The sequence below is a fragment of the Dipodomys ordii genome, unplaced genomic scaffold (assembly GCF_000151885.1).
Source record: "Dipodomys ordii isolate 6190 unplaced genomic scaffold, Dord_2.0 Scaffold165, whole genome shotgun sequence".
In the NCBI taxonomy this organism is placed as follows: Eukaryota; Metazoa; Chordata; class Mammalia; order Rodentia; family Heteromyidae; genus Dipodomys; species Dipodomys ordii.
Window position 1 is genome coordinate 1,008,069 of NW_012267381.1, and position 13,810 is coordinate 1,021,878.

The 13,810-nt window shown below is 50.7% G+C and overlaps 1 protein-coding gene across 1 annotated transcript in view; it reads right to left on the reverse strand.

Moving 5' to 3' along the window:
* The window catches only part of Mrc2 (mannose receptor, C type 2), a gene marked incomplete at its 5' end in the record, with an annotated part of 53,140 nt that overhangs the window by 10,848 nt on the left and 28,482 nt on the right, over positions 1 to 13,810 (reverse strand). The window contains 11 exons of the mRNA XM_013033327.1: positions 1,473 to 1,615; positions 2,615 to 2,832; positions 3,473 to 3,621; positions 4,523 to 4,638; positions 6,148 to 6,255; positions 8,242 to 8,396; positions 8,556 to 8,744; positions 11,914 to 12,057; positions 12,542 to 12,655; positions 12,864 to 13,028; positions 13,254 to 13,427. Coding sequence (XP_012888781.1) covers positions 1,473 to 1,615; positions 2,615 to 2,832; positions 3,473 to 3,621; positions 4,523 to 4,638; positions 6,148 to 6,255; positions 8,242 to 8,396; positions 8,556 to 8,744; positions 11,914 to 12,057; positions 12,542 to 12,655; positions 12,864 to 13,028; positions 13,254 to 13,427 — 1,675 coding nt within the window. The remainder of the gene's footprint in view (positions 1 to 1,472; positions 1,616 to 2,614; positions 2,833 to 3,472; positions 3,622 to 4,522; positions 4,639 to 6,147; positions 6,256 to 8,241; positions 8,397 to 8,555; positions 8,745 to 11,913; positions 12,058 to 12,541; positions 12,656 to 12,863; positions 13,029 to 13,253; positions 13,428 to 13,810) is intronic.

The following is a 13,810-nucleotide window of genomic DNA, read 5'->3' on the forward strand; positions in this document are numbered from 1 at the left end:
TTCCTTTTTTTTTTTTTCTTTCTTGTTGGTCATGGAATGTGAACTCAAGGCCTGGGCGTTGTCCCTGAGCTCTTTTGTTCAACACTAGTGCTCTACCCACTAGAGTTTTTCTGGTGGTTAACTGGAGATAAGAGTCTCATGGACTTTCCTGCCCTGGCTGGCTTTGAACCACAATCCTCAGATCTCAGGCTCCTGAGTAGCTGGGTTACAGGTGTGAGCCATCAGCACCCAGCTCCAAAGCACTCTTTTGTTTGTTCAAGTTCTCTCTCTAGAGATGAGAGCTAAAGCAAATTGTCCAGTTTACAGGGCAGTGGCCTGGCTCCCTTTCCCTTGGCTTCTGTGTGGGATGGCCCACCCAGCAAGATTTTGCATGCTGATGGCCAAACAGCCAGAAACCTCAGACTGGAGAAAAATAAACCTGTATTCAAGCCCAACTCTATGACACTAGGACAAATAACCTAGCCTTCGAGGATCACTGGAAATTACTACTTCCAGAGGTGTTGAGAATTGTGAACATTTACCACAGTATCAGGTACACAATGAGTGGTAAGATGTGATGTTGAGTTATTGTAGTTATTAATTAAATGACATAATTAATGTTGTAGTGGTTCATGCCTGAAATCCTAGCTACTTAGGAGGCTGAGATCTGAGGATCATTGTTCAAACCTAGCCAGGGTAGTAAAGTTGGTGAAACTCTTAGCTCCAAATAAACACTGGAAGTGGAGTTGTGGCTCAAGTGGTAGAGCAGTAACCTTGAATGAAAAAGCTCAGAGTCTGTGCCCAGGCCATGAGTCCAAGCCCCAAAACCAGTACCAAAAAAAAAAAAACCCACAAAAAACACATAATCTTGATTGCTAGGAGAGATGCTTGGAATTTAGAGCTCAGGAACAGGGACCAGAAAAGTGCTTGCCTAGCATGCATGAGGCCCTAGGCTCAATTCCTTGGTACCTCATAATCAAAAATAAAAATTTTTATTTTTGGATTTTTCCTGATACTAAGGTATATAAATGCTGTGTGCCATAGAAAACAGTACTTGGAGCCCACAGGATAGAGATGGGGTCCTGAAACGATGCCCTGAGCAATCGCGTTCCAGCCTTTCTTTAATGCCTTAGAATGGTTTATTGAGGATTGTGAGTTGCTATTGTTGTAACAGAGGAGGTGCTCAACTGGGATCAGTTGTGATGGCAAGTTTGTGCATCAGAGGGGGTGCTGCTGACTCTCTAAGGCTGCACCTCAGTCTCCTTTGCATGAGTGGGCCACACCAGTATGTTCACCCGAGATTACAGGGGACACAGCTACTTGATGGGGACAGAATGGTCCAGGTGTTCCAAGCACTCAGACAGGCCCTACTGGGGTCCTTTTCACTCTACCCACCTCCTGTCCCCATTACTCAGCAAATCCAAGAGTCTGGTAACATGATTATGCAGACAGCCCCTCCCCACCCTATCCCTGCCTGGTCCCAAGCTCCGTACCCAAAGATTTTGTTGAGCATGTTGGCTACAAAGTGTTCCTCTTCGTAGCTGGCCAGGCTCAGCAGCTGGGCCCCCAACTCCTGGCAGTTCCCCTGGGCCTGGATCCAGCTCTTCTTGTCCTGAAGCCGCTCTGAACTGAATACCTGCATGAGTAGAGCCCATTGTTTAAGCTGTGCCCACTGGCCCTCCTCCTCAGGGGTTTCTATGACAGCAGGAGGATGGGATGCAGTGGCTTCATTGCTAAAGACAATCCTACTCATCAGGAAAGGGAAGCTGGCACCATCAGCACAGGTGAGAGCTTCTGTGCCCAATCTCTGTAGGGATCCATTTTAGCAGAGCTACAATGTGCTATGGACCAATTCCTTCCTTTCCCTAGACTTTAGTTTCTGCACTTCATAAAAGACCTTAGATGCCTTCCGTGACCCCAAAATATGGCAGATTACCAGGCGCCTTGCAGATCTATTGAACTGAGTCTCTACAGTGGCAACCTAGCAGATATTGTTTATTTTGTTGTTTTGTAATGCTGGGAATAGAACCGAAGTCCTTGTATAAATGAACTAGAAGAGTTACTTTGCCAGGCACTGGTGGCTCAAGCCTATAGTCCTAGCTACTAAGGTGGCTAAGATCTGAAGCCAGAAAAGTCTTTTTGTTGTTGTTTTGTGTGTGTGTGTGTGTGTGTGTGTGTGTGTGTGTGTGTGTGTGTGTGTATGTGTGTGCATGTACCATTCCTGGAGCTTGAATTCAGGGCCTGGGCAGTGTCCCTTAGCTTTTGTGCTCACAGCTAGTGCTCTACCACTTTGAGCCACAGCTCTATTTCCAGCTGTTACTGCTTTTCTTACACAGACTTTCCTGCTTCGTCTGGCTTCAAACATGATCCCCAGATCTCAGCCTCCTGAGTAGCTAAGGATTACAGGCAAGAGCCACCAGTGCCTGGCAAGAAGCCAGAAGTAGAGCTGCAGCTCAAGCACTAGTCTTGAACAAAAATGCTGAGGGACAGCCATCCAAGCCCTAAGTTCTGAGTTCAAACTCCAGGACTAACACACACTCTGGATCTCTGGATCACAGATGGTGCCCAGGAAAGCTGCCTCTCTGCTCTGCTCTTCTCTTCTGCCCCCTGCCATGCTGCCAACAGGCTGACCTACCTTATAGCAGTACCGGAGTTTAGGGTCTGAGGCCCAGCCCTGCGGACAGGAGCCAGCAAGGCTGGGTGTGGGGTCTGGCCCGGGCAGCTCTGGCGTCACCGGTGTGCCAAGGCTCTGCCGGCAGATGTAGCGAGCCCGGAATGAGGTGCAGTTCTTCACCTCCCACAGTCCCATGGCACTCCCCGTGGCCAGGGCCACACAGCCCCCACGGCTATACCCTGAGGAAGAGATAAAGGAGACCACACATGAAAGAGGATTCGCCGCTCTAGCTCTGACAGGAGGAACCAGCTTGGCCATCTCTGCAGGGACACGCTCAGAACCAAGGGAGGAGGAAGGAATGAGGCAGTGGCCCAGCTCTGCAGTTATTTCCTGTGAGATCTTAGGCAAGTTCCTTAACCTTTCTGAGCCTCTGATGCACCTTATGTATTATGTAAAGGGTTAGGGGAAGATAAAGGCAATTAATGTGAAATTTTAATACTACTAACAGCAAGCACTGTATTGTGCTCACTACTATACCTATTCTACATATATTAGCCCTTTCCCTATGTTAGCACTGGGCTTATCCTAAAACCTCACATGAGCTCTTTAAGGAAAGCGCCACAATCTCCATCTGACAGAAGAGGCCTGGGTTCAGAGATGCCCAGCTAGTCACCAGCAGCATCCGGATCCGAGGCCGAGCCATTTGGCTCCAGAAGCTGTTCTCCTGAGCAACACGCCATATTGTAGAAATGATCTGTTTCCTGGGGAACCCTAGGGCTCAGTCCTAGAGGGTTAAGTCCACCACAGCCTTCCAGCTTCCTCAAGACCAGTAAAAAGAAGGGGTGTTGACCAAAGCACCGTGGGCAAGTCAAGGCTCACCAGGCTGGTCCCGATTCCAGTGGGTGTACATGACTTCGTCCCCACTGAGCCAGTGGAAGGAGCCAGTGCCGTTGAGGTCCTGCAGGGCTGTCCAGAAGTACTGGCCCTCCCAGTTGTAGATGAGGCTGCTGACGAAGGCCTGCTCGAACCTTTGGGAGATGGGCTGGTCAAGGCAGGAAATTCACTACCCCCATTCCTGGATCTCTAGGCCAGGTACCCTGCCCCGGGAACTTGAATGCTTTGCCCAACCAGTAGAGGCTAAAGGATAGAGGCTCCATTTGACAGAGGAGGAAACCAAGCTCCCTCTTCTACTGTCCATACCTTCTTGCCTTGCTGAGAAGAAAGCAGAGACAATCAGACACAGCCAAGGCCTGCCTTTCTTGGGCATCCAATTCACACCTGGGCCTGCCCCTGTCCTCCACTACCCTGAAGTCACTTCACATGGGAATGTCTTCCTTGCTGGGCGCCGGTGGCTCAGGCCTATGATCCTAGCAACTCAGGAGACTGAGATCTGAGGATTGAGGTTCAAAGCCAGCCCAGGCAGGAAAGTCCATAAGACTCTTATTTCCCAATTAACTATGAAAAAGCAAGAAGTAGAGCTGTGTGGTCCAAGTGGTAGTGTACACAGCTCAAGGTGCTATTTTGAGCAAACAGTCAAGTGAGATTGTAAGGCTCTAAGTTCAAGTCCTAGTATATACACACACCTACTTTTCTTGTAACAAGATTTCAAAAAGACCCTGGAGGGCTGGGAATGTGGCTTAGTGGTAGAGTGCTTGCCTAGCATGCATGAAGCCCTGTATATATACCCATATACAGAAAAAGCCAGAAGTGGTGCTGTGGCTCAAGTGGTAGAATGTTAGCCTTGAGTAGAAGCAGTTTAGGGACAGTGCCCAGGCCCTAAGTTCAAGCCCCAGGACTGGCCAAAAAAAAAAAAAATATTCTGGAGTCCTTTGTAGTCCTGATGGCAGGAAGCTACCTTATTTGGTAGAAAGGTTAGATTAGGTCAGGACACAGGCAAGGGCTGGTCAGGGCTCCTGCCTCCTCCCATACCTGTTGGTGATGGTGACCAGCTGAGAGCCATGGTCAGTACACAGGCGCCGAGCCTCGCTGTAAGTCACTTGGTCTTCTCCCAGCCAATAGCAGGATGGGCTATGCCATGTCCAACCCTGGCTCAAGACAGGACAGAAGAGGGGAGTCTGTGAGAGGAAGACTCTACCCTTGTCTGTAAATACTGGGGTGTAGAAGGCCAACAGGGGCACAGGTTCAATCCCAGAGAGGGCAGGGTCTATGCTGGGCTCTGTTCCCAGTCACTGTGTCCTCTCTCCCTGCTCCCATGTTACCCATGACAGGCAGGCCAGGATGGAGCACAGCTGCAGGTGGCTGATGGACTCAGGCTGGCTCAGAAAGATGAGTAGCACTTAAACAAAGAGGTACAGTGTGAAACTGCTGGTTGGCTGGGAAACCAAAGCTAAAAAGCTGAGAGATGCCAGGATGTAGGGGAGGGGGACAGAGTAGTTCTCAGAGGTCTGGAAAAAGCTGAAACTGGGGAGGATGTGCCTGGGGTTGAGTGGGAGGCCAGGCAGCCCTTCTGTGGGGAGCAGAGAAGAGATCAATCTAGGTGCAATGTTGGTATCTGGGTGGTGGCAGGAGCCAGGGCAGAAGGTATGATGGGGGAGGGGAGCACATGTGCCCATCAGGAGCTGGGCAAAGACCTCTCGCTATCCTGAGATGCTTCTCTCTCTCTCTCTCTCTCTCTCTCTCTCTCTCTCTCTCCAGACTGACCTTGGTGCTAAGCAATTAGCAACTCCTCTCCATTCCCTCCCTCTACCCCACCCAAGCCAGAGCAAAGTCTCCAGGCTAAACTGAGCTTGCTGAGCCCAGACTCCTCAGCTGAGCCCATCCATCATGAGCATGCCTGCTGGCATTTCCTGCTCCACCCCTGGAGGAGGGTCTGGTTGCAGGTGGGACAGGCTGTGGTGAGGGGCTTAATCCATAGGAAAACAGAGTGAGGACCAGACCTTCAGCTAGGGGCTGGGGTGGAGAAGCCCAAAGGCCACAAAGTAGGCTTTATAAGCAATCTCCCCACACCCCTGCCACCACCCCACAAGGCACCACCAGCTCACTCACTCACACCCTCAAGATTCCTCTCACTCACCTTTCATTCCTAAGCCCTCCCCTCCCTGAGCCTCTTCTGGAGCCCAGGGGGAGTTGGAAAGGAGCCCAGGGCAGTAGACTAAGGAGAAGATGGCCCTTACCAAGGGACCTCATTCCTCCAGAGGTGACAGGCAAGCACTCACTGTGTTCCATTGAGGCACATGCCAGCAAGGCACAGAGAAAGGCCTGAGGGTACACAGACCCCTCCAGCAGCCTCCTCCTACTCTGACCAGGCCAGACTCAGGTCATCCCCACCTCCACTTCCCTGTTCTCTACTGTGGGTGAGAAGTGGCTTCCCCACAGATAGGGTGAAAGGTTCAAGGCTGGGGTGAGGACCTCTGCTTCCTCCTATAGTCCCTGCCCTATCCCACCCCACTCAATATTTCTCCTTCAGGAATGAGCAGTTGGAAAGCTAGAGAAGTGGATGCATGCTGGGAAAGGCTGAAGGATTCCTTTCACTCCTTCACCCTGGGGGCCCTGCTGGCTGGCCCCAGTCAGGGCAGGTCTGGAAACACCCTCACCTTCCGGCAGCCATGGTCCTCCTCAGCAGCCCCCTGGCTTAGCTGGCCGGCCTTCTTGCAGATGGAGGGCAAGGATTGGTTACAGGGACTGTCATTCCAACGACCTTCCTAGGAACACACAGTGAGAGACAGTCATATCCCAGATCCCATACCTCCCGTCTTTCTGTGAACCTAATTTCTGAACCAGGATCTGTCTCTGACTTGCTGTGTGATTTTGAGTAAGTGACAGCAACTCTGTGTCCCAGGCTGTTCAGTAGGGAAAACACTTTCAGTTCTGTGAGTCTCACAGGTAGATGAGCGCATACATCATTTATATGCAAATGCCCTGAAGCCCTATCAAACAATGCCTCAGTAGAGAAAGATATACTGGATTATATATGGCTCATTTTAGAAACATCAAACCCAAACAAGCTGGGGTTGAAGGTGTGGCTCAAATGGTAGAGTACCTGCTTAACAAGCCTGAGTCTCTGAGCTCAAACCCTAGTACTACCAAAAACAACTTCTCCAGCCAGAAACAAAAAACTGGCTAGGATTGTTAGAGTAGCTGGGTAGCAGAAATAGGCATGTTTCCAAGTACAAGGTCCCTGCTTATGCACAGGAGATGTGTTCCAGGGTCCCCAATGGATATCTGAAACCATAGACAGTACCAAATCCTGTATATACGATGTTTTTATACCTATGAGGATAAAGCTGAATCTATAAATTAGACCAGATTCTCCCAGCTGAGAATCTCAGTGATGAAGAAGCTGAGAAGAATTTAGTCCTATGCCCATAAAAGTACCTGAGCCCTTGCCGGTACACACAGCCTTCCAGCCCTAAGGGCACAGTGCTTATATATCCTCACACCCAGGAAATGCCTGGCACAAAGTTGGTACTCAATAAATAACTGCTTTTAAGTTGTTAAATAACATCCCCAAAGGCAAAAACTCAGCTGCTTCAGTGTCTGGCACTGCATCTGACAGAATGTTCTGCATGGTTCCCAAACAGGCAAGGTGTCCTCCTGGCTCTTCCTCTTTTTAAAGGGTCTCTTCTCTATTGGAAGCCCTGAGTTAATCTGCTTACATACACCATGTTGAAGTTAAAACTATGGCAAACAGAACCCTATCATTTCTAGAGAAAGAAAAGATCTTGTAGTTAAGTTCAAGATCCCGTAGGGTGCGGACTGGCAGACTAACCCTGATCCGACAGCTTCCCCATGATATGGGTTCTGATGCCACCTGCTGGTGGGGAGGAGCAGCTGGCAGGAGACCAAGAATGGTCCAGGCAAATGCACCTAAGGTTTCATGAGAGTAAATTCCTTTCATCTTCTCAATGGCCCAAGAATAATGTGGCCAGGGTGACTCAGATAGTAGGGTTGAGGATGAGATGAAAACCCTGGTGGCAGGCTAGGAATGTGGCTCAAGTGGTAGAGCACTAGCCTTGAGCAAAAGAAGTTCAGGGACAGTGCCCAGGCCCTGAGTTCAAGCCCCAGGACTGGCAAAAATGAAAAAAAAAAAAAGAAAGAAAAAAAAGAAAGAGAGAAAGAAAAAAGAGAAAGAGAAATAAAAGAAAGAGAAAAAGAAAGAAAGGAAAAGAGAGGAAGGAAGGAAGGAAGGAAGGAAGGGAGGGAGGGAGGGAAAAGAAAAGAAAACCGTGGGGGGCTGGGAAGGTGGCTCAGTGGTAGTGTGCTTACCTTGCATGCATGAGGCCCTGGGTTCGATTCCTCAGCACCACATAAGCAAAAAGAAAAAAAGCCAGAAGTGGTGCTGTGGTTCAAGTGGTAGAGCACTAGCCTTGAGCAAAAGAAGCTCAGGGGCAGTGCCCAGACCCTGAGTTCAAGCCCCAGGACTGGCAAAAATGAAAGAAAGAGAGAAAGAAAAAAAAGAAAGAGAGAGGGGGAGAAAGAAACAAAGAAACAAAGAGAAAGAGAAAAAGAAAGGAAAAGAAAGAGAGAGAAAGGAAGGAAGGAAGGAAGGAAGGAAGGAAGGAAGGAAGGAAGGAAGGAAGGAAGGGAAAAGAAAAGAAAACCCTGGTGGCCTACTGAGGGACAGTGAGGAGGTCTGGGGTAAGGAGGCCTGGATTCTATGGCTCTGTAGTGGAAAGGGAGGGTCTCACCGGCCCCCAAATGGTGACACAGTCCTCTAGACTGTCCCGGAAGTTGTTGGGCTCAAAAGGATGCCAGTGGGTAAAGCTCACAAGGCTCCCATCGGACCACTCGAAATTCATCTGCAGTTTCAAGTCATTGAGGCCGATCCACAGCTCCTCCACCTCTGTGAAGTGCAGAAGAGGACAGAGAAGACACAGACAAGTCAGGGTCAGCCACCCACAGGGAAAGAGGAACATTCTCTGAACTTCCTGGATAAAGAACCGGATGGACAGCAGACAGGCCCAGCCCTCCACCCCAGCCATGAGTCCAGGCAGCCCCTCACCTTGCTTGATCTGCTTGGTGATGAACTCCAGCTCAGCCATGCTATGGATACTGAGCAGGTCACCTCCACCCCGAAGACATGCCTTCTTAGACTCCTGCCAGCTGCGCTTCTCAGCCTGCAGGCGGTAGCAGTGGCCCTGGAAGGGCTGCCAGCTCGGTTCACAATCCACCTTCACGTTGGCCCACCTGTCTGCAGAGAGAGACCCACATGGCCGTTGCCCAGAGTTGCTCAGACTGGATACACACAAGCTCATTGGATGTCAACACAATCAGGACTACCAAGTCATCTTCTTCCCAAATATGTCTCATATTGGCCTTCCCCATTCAGACCAGTGTGGATGTTGAAAACAAAACCCTTCTTAGAGCCCAGGGTGGTAGTTCACACTGGCATTCTCAACTACTTGAGAGGCAGAGACCAAGATTAAGATGAAAACTCATGGGGCTGGGAATGTGGCTTAATGGAAGAGCGCTTGCCTAGCACGCATGAGGCCCTGGGTTCAATTCCTTGGTACCACGTAACAAAAAATAAATAAAGATTGAAGTTCACTCTGGGCATTGGTGGTTCACATCTATAATCCTAGCTACTTAGTAGACTGAGATCTAAGGATTTTAGTTTGAAACCAGTTCCTGGGGTAGGAAAGTTAATGAGACTCATCTCCAATTAACCACCAAAAAGCTAGACTTGGAAATACCAGCCTTGAGCAAAAAAGCTAAAGGAAAGTACCCAGGCCCCGAGCTTAAGCCCACTACTGGTACACACACGCGCACACACACACACACACACACACACACACAGCCGCCTAGCCTGTTTTCTCCTCTGCAAATGGTGTTTTCTGCTATGTGAATCAAACTTAGCTTGTAGCCACATTACTTAATAAATGGAACCCTAATTATTCTGGCAAATAAGTCACTGAGCACCAACTCTGTGCTGGCCTGGGAAGTCTTTGATGAAGGGACAGGGCCTTGAGGTAATCACAAGGACCAGTCTGAACAGCACCAGGAAACTGAGCAGGTCACAGGTTGGGTGAGCAGTCAGGATCAAGGCATGCATAAAGTGGCTGCACTTAGTCACATCCCCTGGCTAGGATTCTTCCCCTGGCTCCTTTTCCACCCCCAACTCCTCTCCATGCACCCCAAAGCCCTGTTGCACTCAGGACCATGCATTTCAGCTTCACCCTTTAGGGACTGGGTTCTGAGGGCAGCTGAGGCAAACAAGCCCTCACTTGGGTCTTGGCAAGAGAAAACAGGACTTCTTCAAACCACCCACAGTGTCAGGCTCGGGCAGGATTCCGCCTGGCCAGGCAGGAAGACCTGTGCTTACTCGAAGCATTGCCCCAAACGTGGATTTTCTTTCTGGATGCTCCAGACACACCTTTTCCAGGAGACCTATCAAAGTGGGTGGGCTAAGAGCCAGCTCCGGCTCACCCCTTGGTTCAGAAGACGTCAATCATCTTTCGTTAGCCAATGAGCTACGACCTGAAGCTGCTGCTCTCGACAGAACGGATTTTAGGTGATTCCTTATCTGGGGAACGCAGACTAGCAATGGCGCCACCGAAAAATAACACGACTTATGTGATGACACCCCAAAAGCAGAACCCGCCCGCCCGAATAACTGCTCAGATTATGCCTGGGAATGGAGGAGGAGGGAGGAGGGAGGAAATCCGAGGCCACAGACCATCCTCTGGGCTGGAGCAGGACTAGCCTTGGGGGCAGGGAAAAATCAGAAGCCATTTCTGGGAAGACCCAGGATTGATGACTACCCAGGCTTTCCCCAGCCAGAGGAGGGCTGCCTTGACCAGGGCTTGCTCCTACCCCCTCCCCCACCCCACACAAAAGGGTCACTTGAGAATGCAGTAGCTGGCAGTCCTGAGTCAGTTTTTGGCGAGTTTCACAGTCTAGAGCAGAAAGTTGGCGCTCAAACTCCCCAACCTCACAGGTTTGTGAATTTTTCTGGTTTTGCTATATATTTTTATTTTACTATATTTTTTGTAATGAAACTCCCACTTTACTAATTCCACAGCTATGAGGTTACCCAAACAAGTAGCAGTAACCCAGTAGGCTGTACTGATAAAGCCAGGCAGGGTGTCCAGGAGGACTGGCACCCTGGGCCAGGTCTCAGCTTTGCAGGGTGGTTGCAGGATGCCTGCATTTATTTGTAATATGTAAGTAAGGATTCTGCAACCCAGAGACCAAACTGCTTGTGCATGGCCACAAACCAGTAAGGGGTAAAGCCCCCCAAACAGGCTTTGTCCATAGTCCCAAACTCCTCCATCTCTCCTATAAGACACTAGAACTATCTCTGTAAATCATCCAAAGGAGCTTAAAAACCTGCAAAGGCTCCCCACAGGCTACCTGGCCTCACCCAACTTCACCCAGCAGTCAAGCTTCTTATGAGACTGGTTGCAACCTGCCTTTCTCAACTCTCTCCTCATCCCCACACCCAAATGGTTCCTGCACAGGGCTCACATGGAACCCTTAAAAGAAGGGTCTGAGCCGGGTGCCAGTGGCTCACACCACTGTTATCCTGAGTAGGAGGCTGAGATCTGAGGCTCCTGCCTGGGCAACGTGAGGTTCCTATCTCCAATAAACTACCAGAAAACTGGAAGTGGTGCTGTGGCTCAAGCAGTAGCTCGCCTTGAGCTGAAGAGTGCAGGGACAGTGCCCAAGCCCAGAGTTCAAACCCCACAACCAACAAAAAAAAAAAAGAAAAAAGAAAGGTCTGGTTCGGTTAATCTGGGGCAGGACCTTGGCTTCATTTCTAACATACTTCTAGATGATATGGTACTGCTAGTGTGTGAAGTTGGCTGAAGACCCCATTTGGAAGAAGTAGGGCCTATTCTCCAACTCAACCACAGACTCACCTTGGAGGCTCTTCTTCCCTGCCGCCACACCTGTCTTTGCTCTCAACCTTTGCACGTGAGCGTCCCCACACCCGTCTTTGCTCTCAACTTGAAAGGCCCAAGTCACATGTCACTTCACCAAACTCTCAAGTGCCAGAAACTTCATCAGTTTCTTTTCTAGCACTTATTATACATATTACTACAACAGCCCATAACTCAAGGTATTCTAATTATGTGTTTATAGATCTTTCACCTCCAGCTGACTATGGTCTTCACAGGGCACCAAGAATATTACCAATCTTTAACGTGGTTCCCACAAATGTTTCCCAAATGAATGGACAGCACATCCAAACTTGTTCAAACGTTAGCAGAACAATTAAAGAGAGAGAGAGAAGATGAGAACCACCTCATCTCGTGGACATACCAAGAAGAGAGGCTGAGCCCCCTTGGCTATAACCCTAATAAGCCTCATGCACATGCACTCCCACACCCACACCTGTGGCACAGCCCCTGGCTCACCTGGAGGGGTCAGCTCAGTGGTTGAGTTGGGCTTCTTCTTGCACACGTAGGGCAGTGCGATGCTGCAGTCACGGTTCTGCCAGCCGCCTGAGGACTCAGTGCGGATCACGCCACAGTTCTCCTCATTTGGGTTGTCTGGTTGATCTATGGGATGGGTGGAGCACCGGCACCCCAGGAGACAGAAGCTCACCCTGTGGCCCATGGAGTATCCTGCCTCCCTCTACTTCCAGGGCTAGCTGGAGGAAGTCAGGCCTCAGTGCCAGCTCCACTGTTAGATCCTCTTGTTTTCTCACCTGGGCCCACACAGTCCTGAACCTTCTACTCTGCAATGTACAGCAGCCCCCATGCCGACCTCCCTAGTCAGGCCTCCAGGGCACTGGATCTGGATATACACTGTCCAAACCTGTGACTGGAGGCTGAACCCTGGCCCATTCCCTGAGTTTTGGGACAGGGGAGGGAGCCTAATGGGAGGGGCCCATTTCTACTTTGTGTCAAGTCATTGCATGAACCTGCACAGCCCAGTCTAAGCACGAGTGGAAATGTGGGCCTCACCTACTCGCACTGGAGCAGGGTAGATGGAAGCCAAGTACTTGTAGGGTCCCTGAGTTCCCAAACCCCATGGTCTTACCACTCTCCCAGTTGAGGTACTTGAGGGGCGAGTTGTCTGACCACTGCCAGCCTCCACTGGTGTCCAAGTCATTAAGACCAATCCACAGTGTGGAGCTGTAGCCTGTGAGGAGCCCTGGCAGCAAGAGGGAGCAATGAGAAGGGAGGAGTCCCATCCTCAGCCCTGCAGCTTTCTCTCCTCTCCTCACCCCTCCTCACATGCAGAGAGGGGGCAGGGTCTCCACCTGAGGAAAGTCTCAGGCTTTGCTGACACTGCATCCTGTACCCAGGGTAGACTAGACTCCAGCCCACCAGCCTCGCTGCAGGGGCTGCCTCCACTTTACCATTGATGTAGGTCTGCTCGTGGATCTCAGTGATGCTGAGCAGGTCTGCCCCCTGCTGCTCGCAGCTGGCCCAGGCCTCCCTCCAGGACAACGTTGACTGGAAGTTAAACTGGTAGCAACTGTCGGTCAGCTGGTCCTTGTCCCAGAAGGTCTCGCAATCATTACCTAGCCCCACAACCAATGGACTGAAGGATGGCCCTTCCCCAGCAGGTGGTCCCTTAGCCCCACCCAGCATCCCTCTGGAAGCACAGAAGTCTATGCCACAGAGGAGGGTGGCTTCTCACCCCAGTCCCATAGCTTCTTCAGCTCCCACTGAAGCCCCTTTCCCAGCTCCCAGCCTCTCATCACCAGCCTCCCTCCAGATGCCTCCCTACCCAGCCCCGCTCTCACTCTTGATGGGGCAGAAGCCCCAGCGCTCATCTTTGCCATAGTCCTGGGTGGTGGCGCACCACAGGTGCCCATCTTCGCGGCCTGTGCTGGTGCAGCCGTGGAACCACTGGTTATCATATTTGAAGGGGATGGTGCATGGCTTTCCGTGGGAGTTCCCCTGAATGGTGTAGACCTCTGTAGGGGAGCAGAGTCAGGCCCTGGGCTGGTGGACCCCACCCCACAGCTTCTCTCTTCTCAGGGAAAGCCCCCTCTAACTCAGGGGCCAGGGAGTGGATGCAGTCAGAAGAGACTGAGAGGGACAATGGTGCTAGATAACTCTAAGGTGCCCTCTCCTTGGAGCATGGCACATGCTCATGGCTCACCCCATGGGAGAGAACAGGACCTCCCCAATCCCTTGAACGCCCATCCAAATGAGGGCAGCTCTAAGTCATCCCCAAGGGCTGAGCCCTATAAAATCAGCCATAGGAACTGGGAGAGAGCAAGGGAAGAACTGACATTGTCCACAAAGAAATGTATTCTTTACCTGACTGATGGAACTGTACCCCTTCTGTACATCA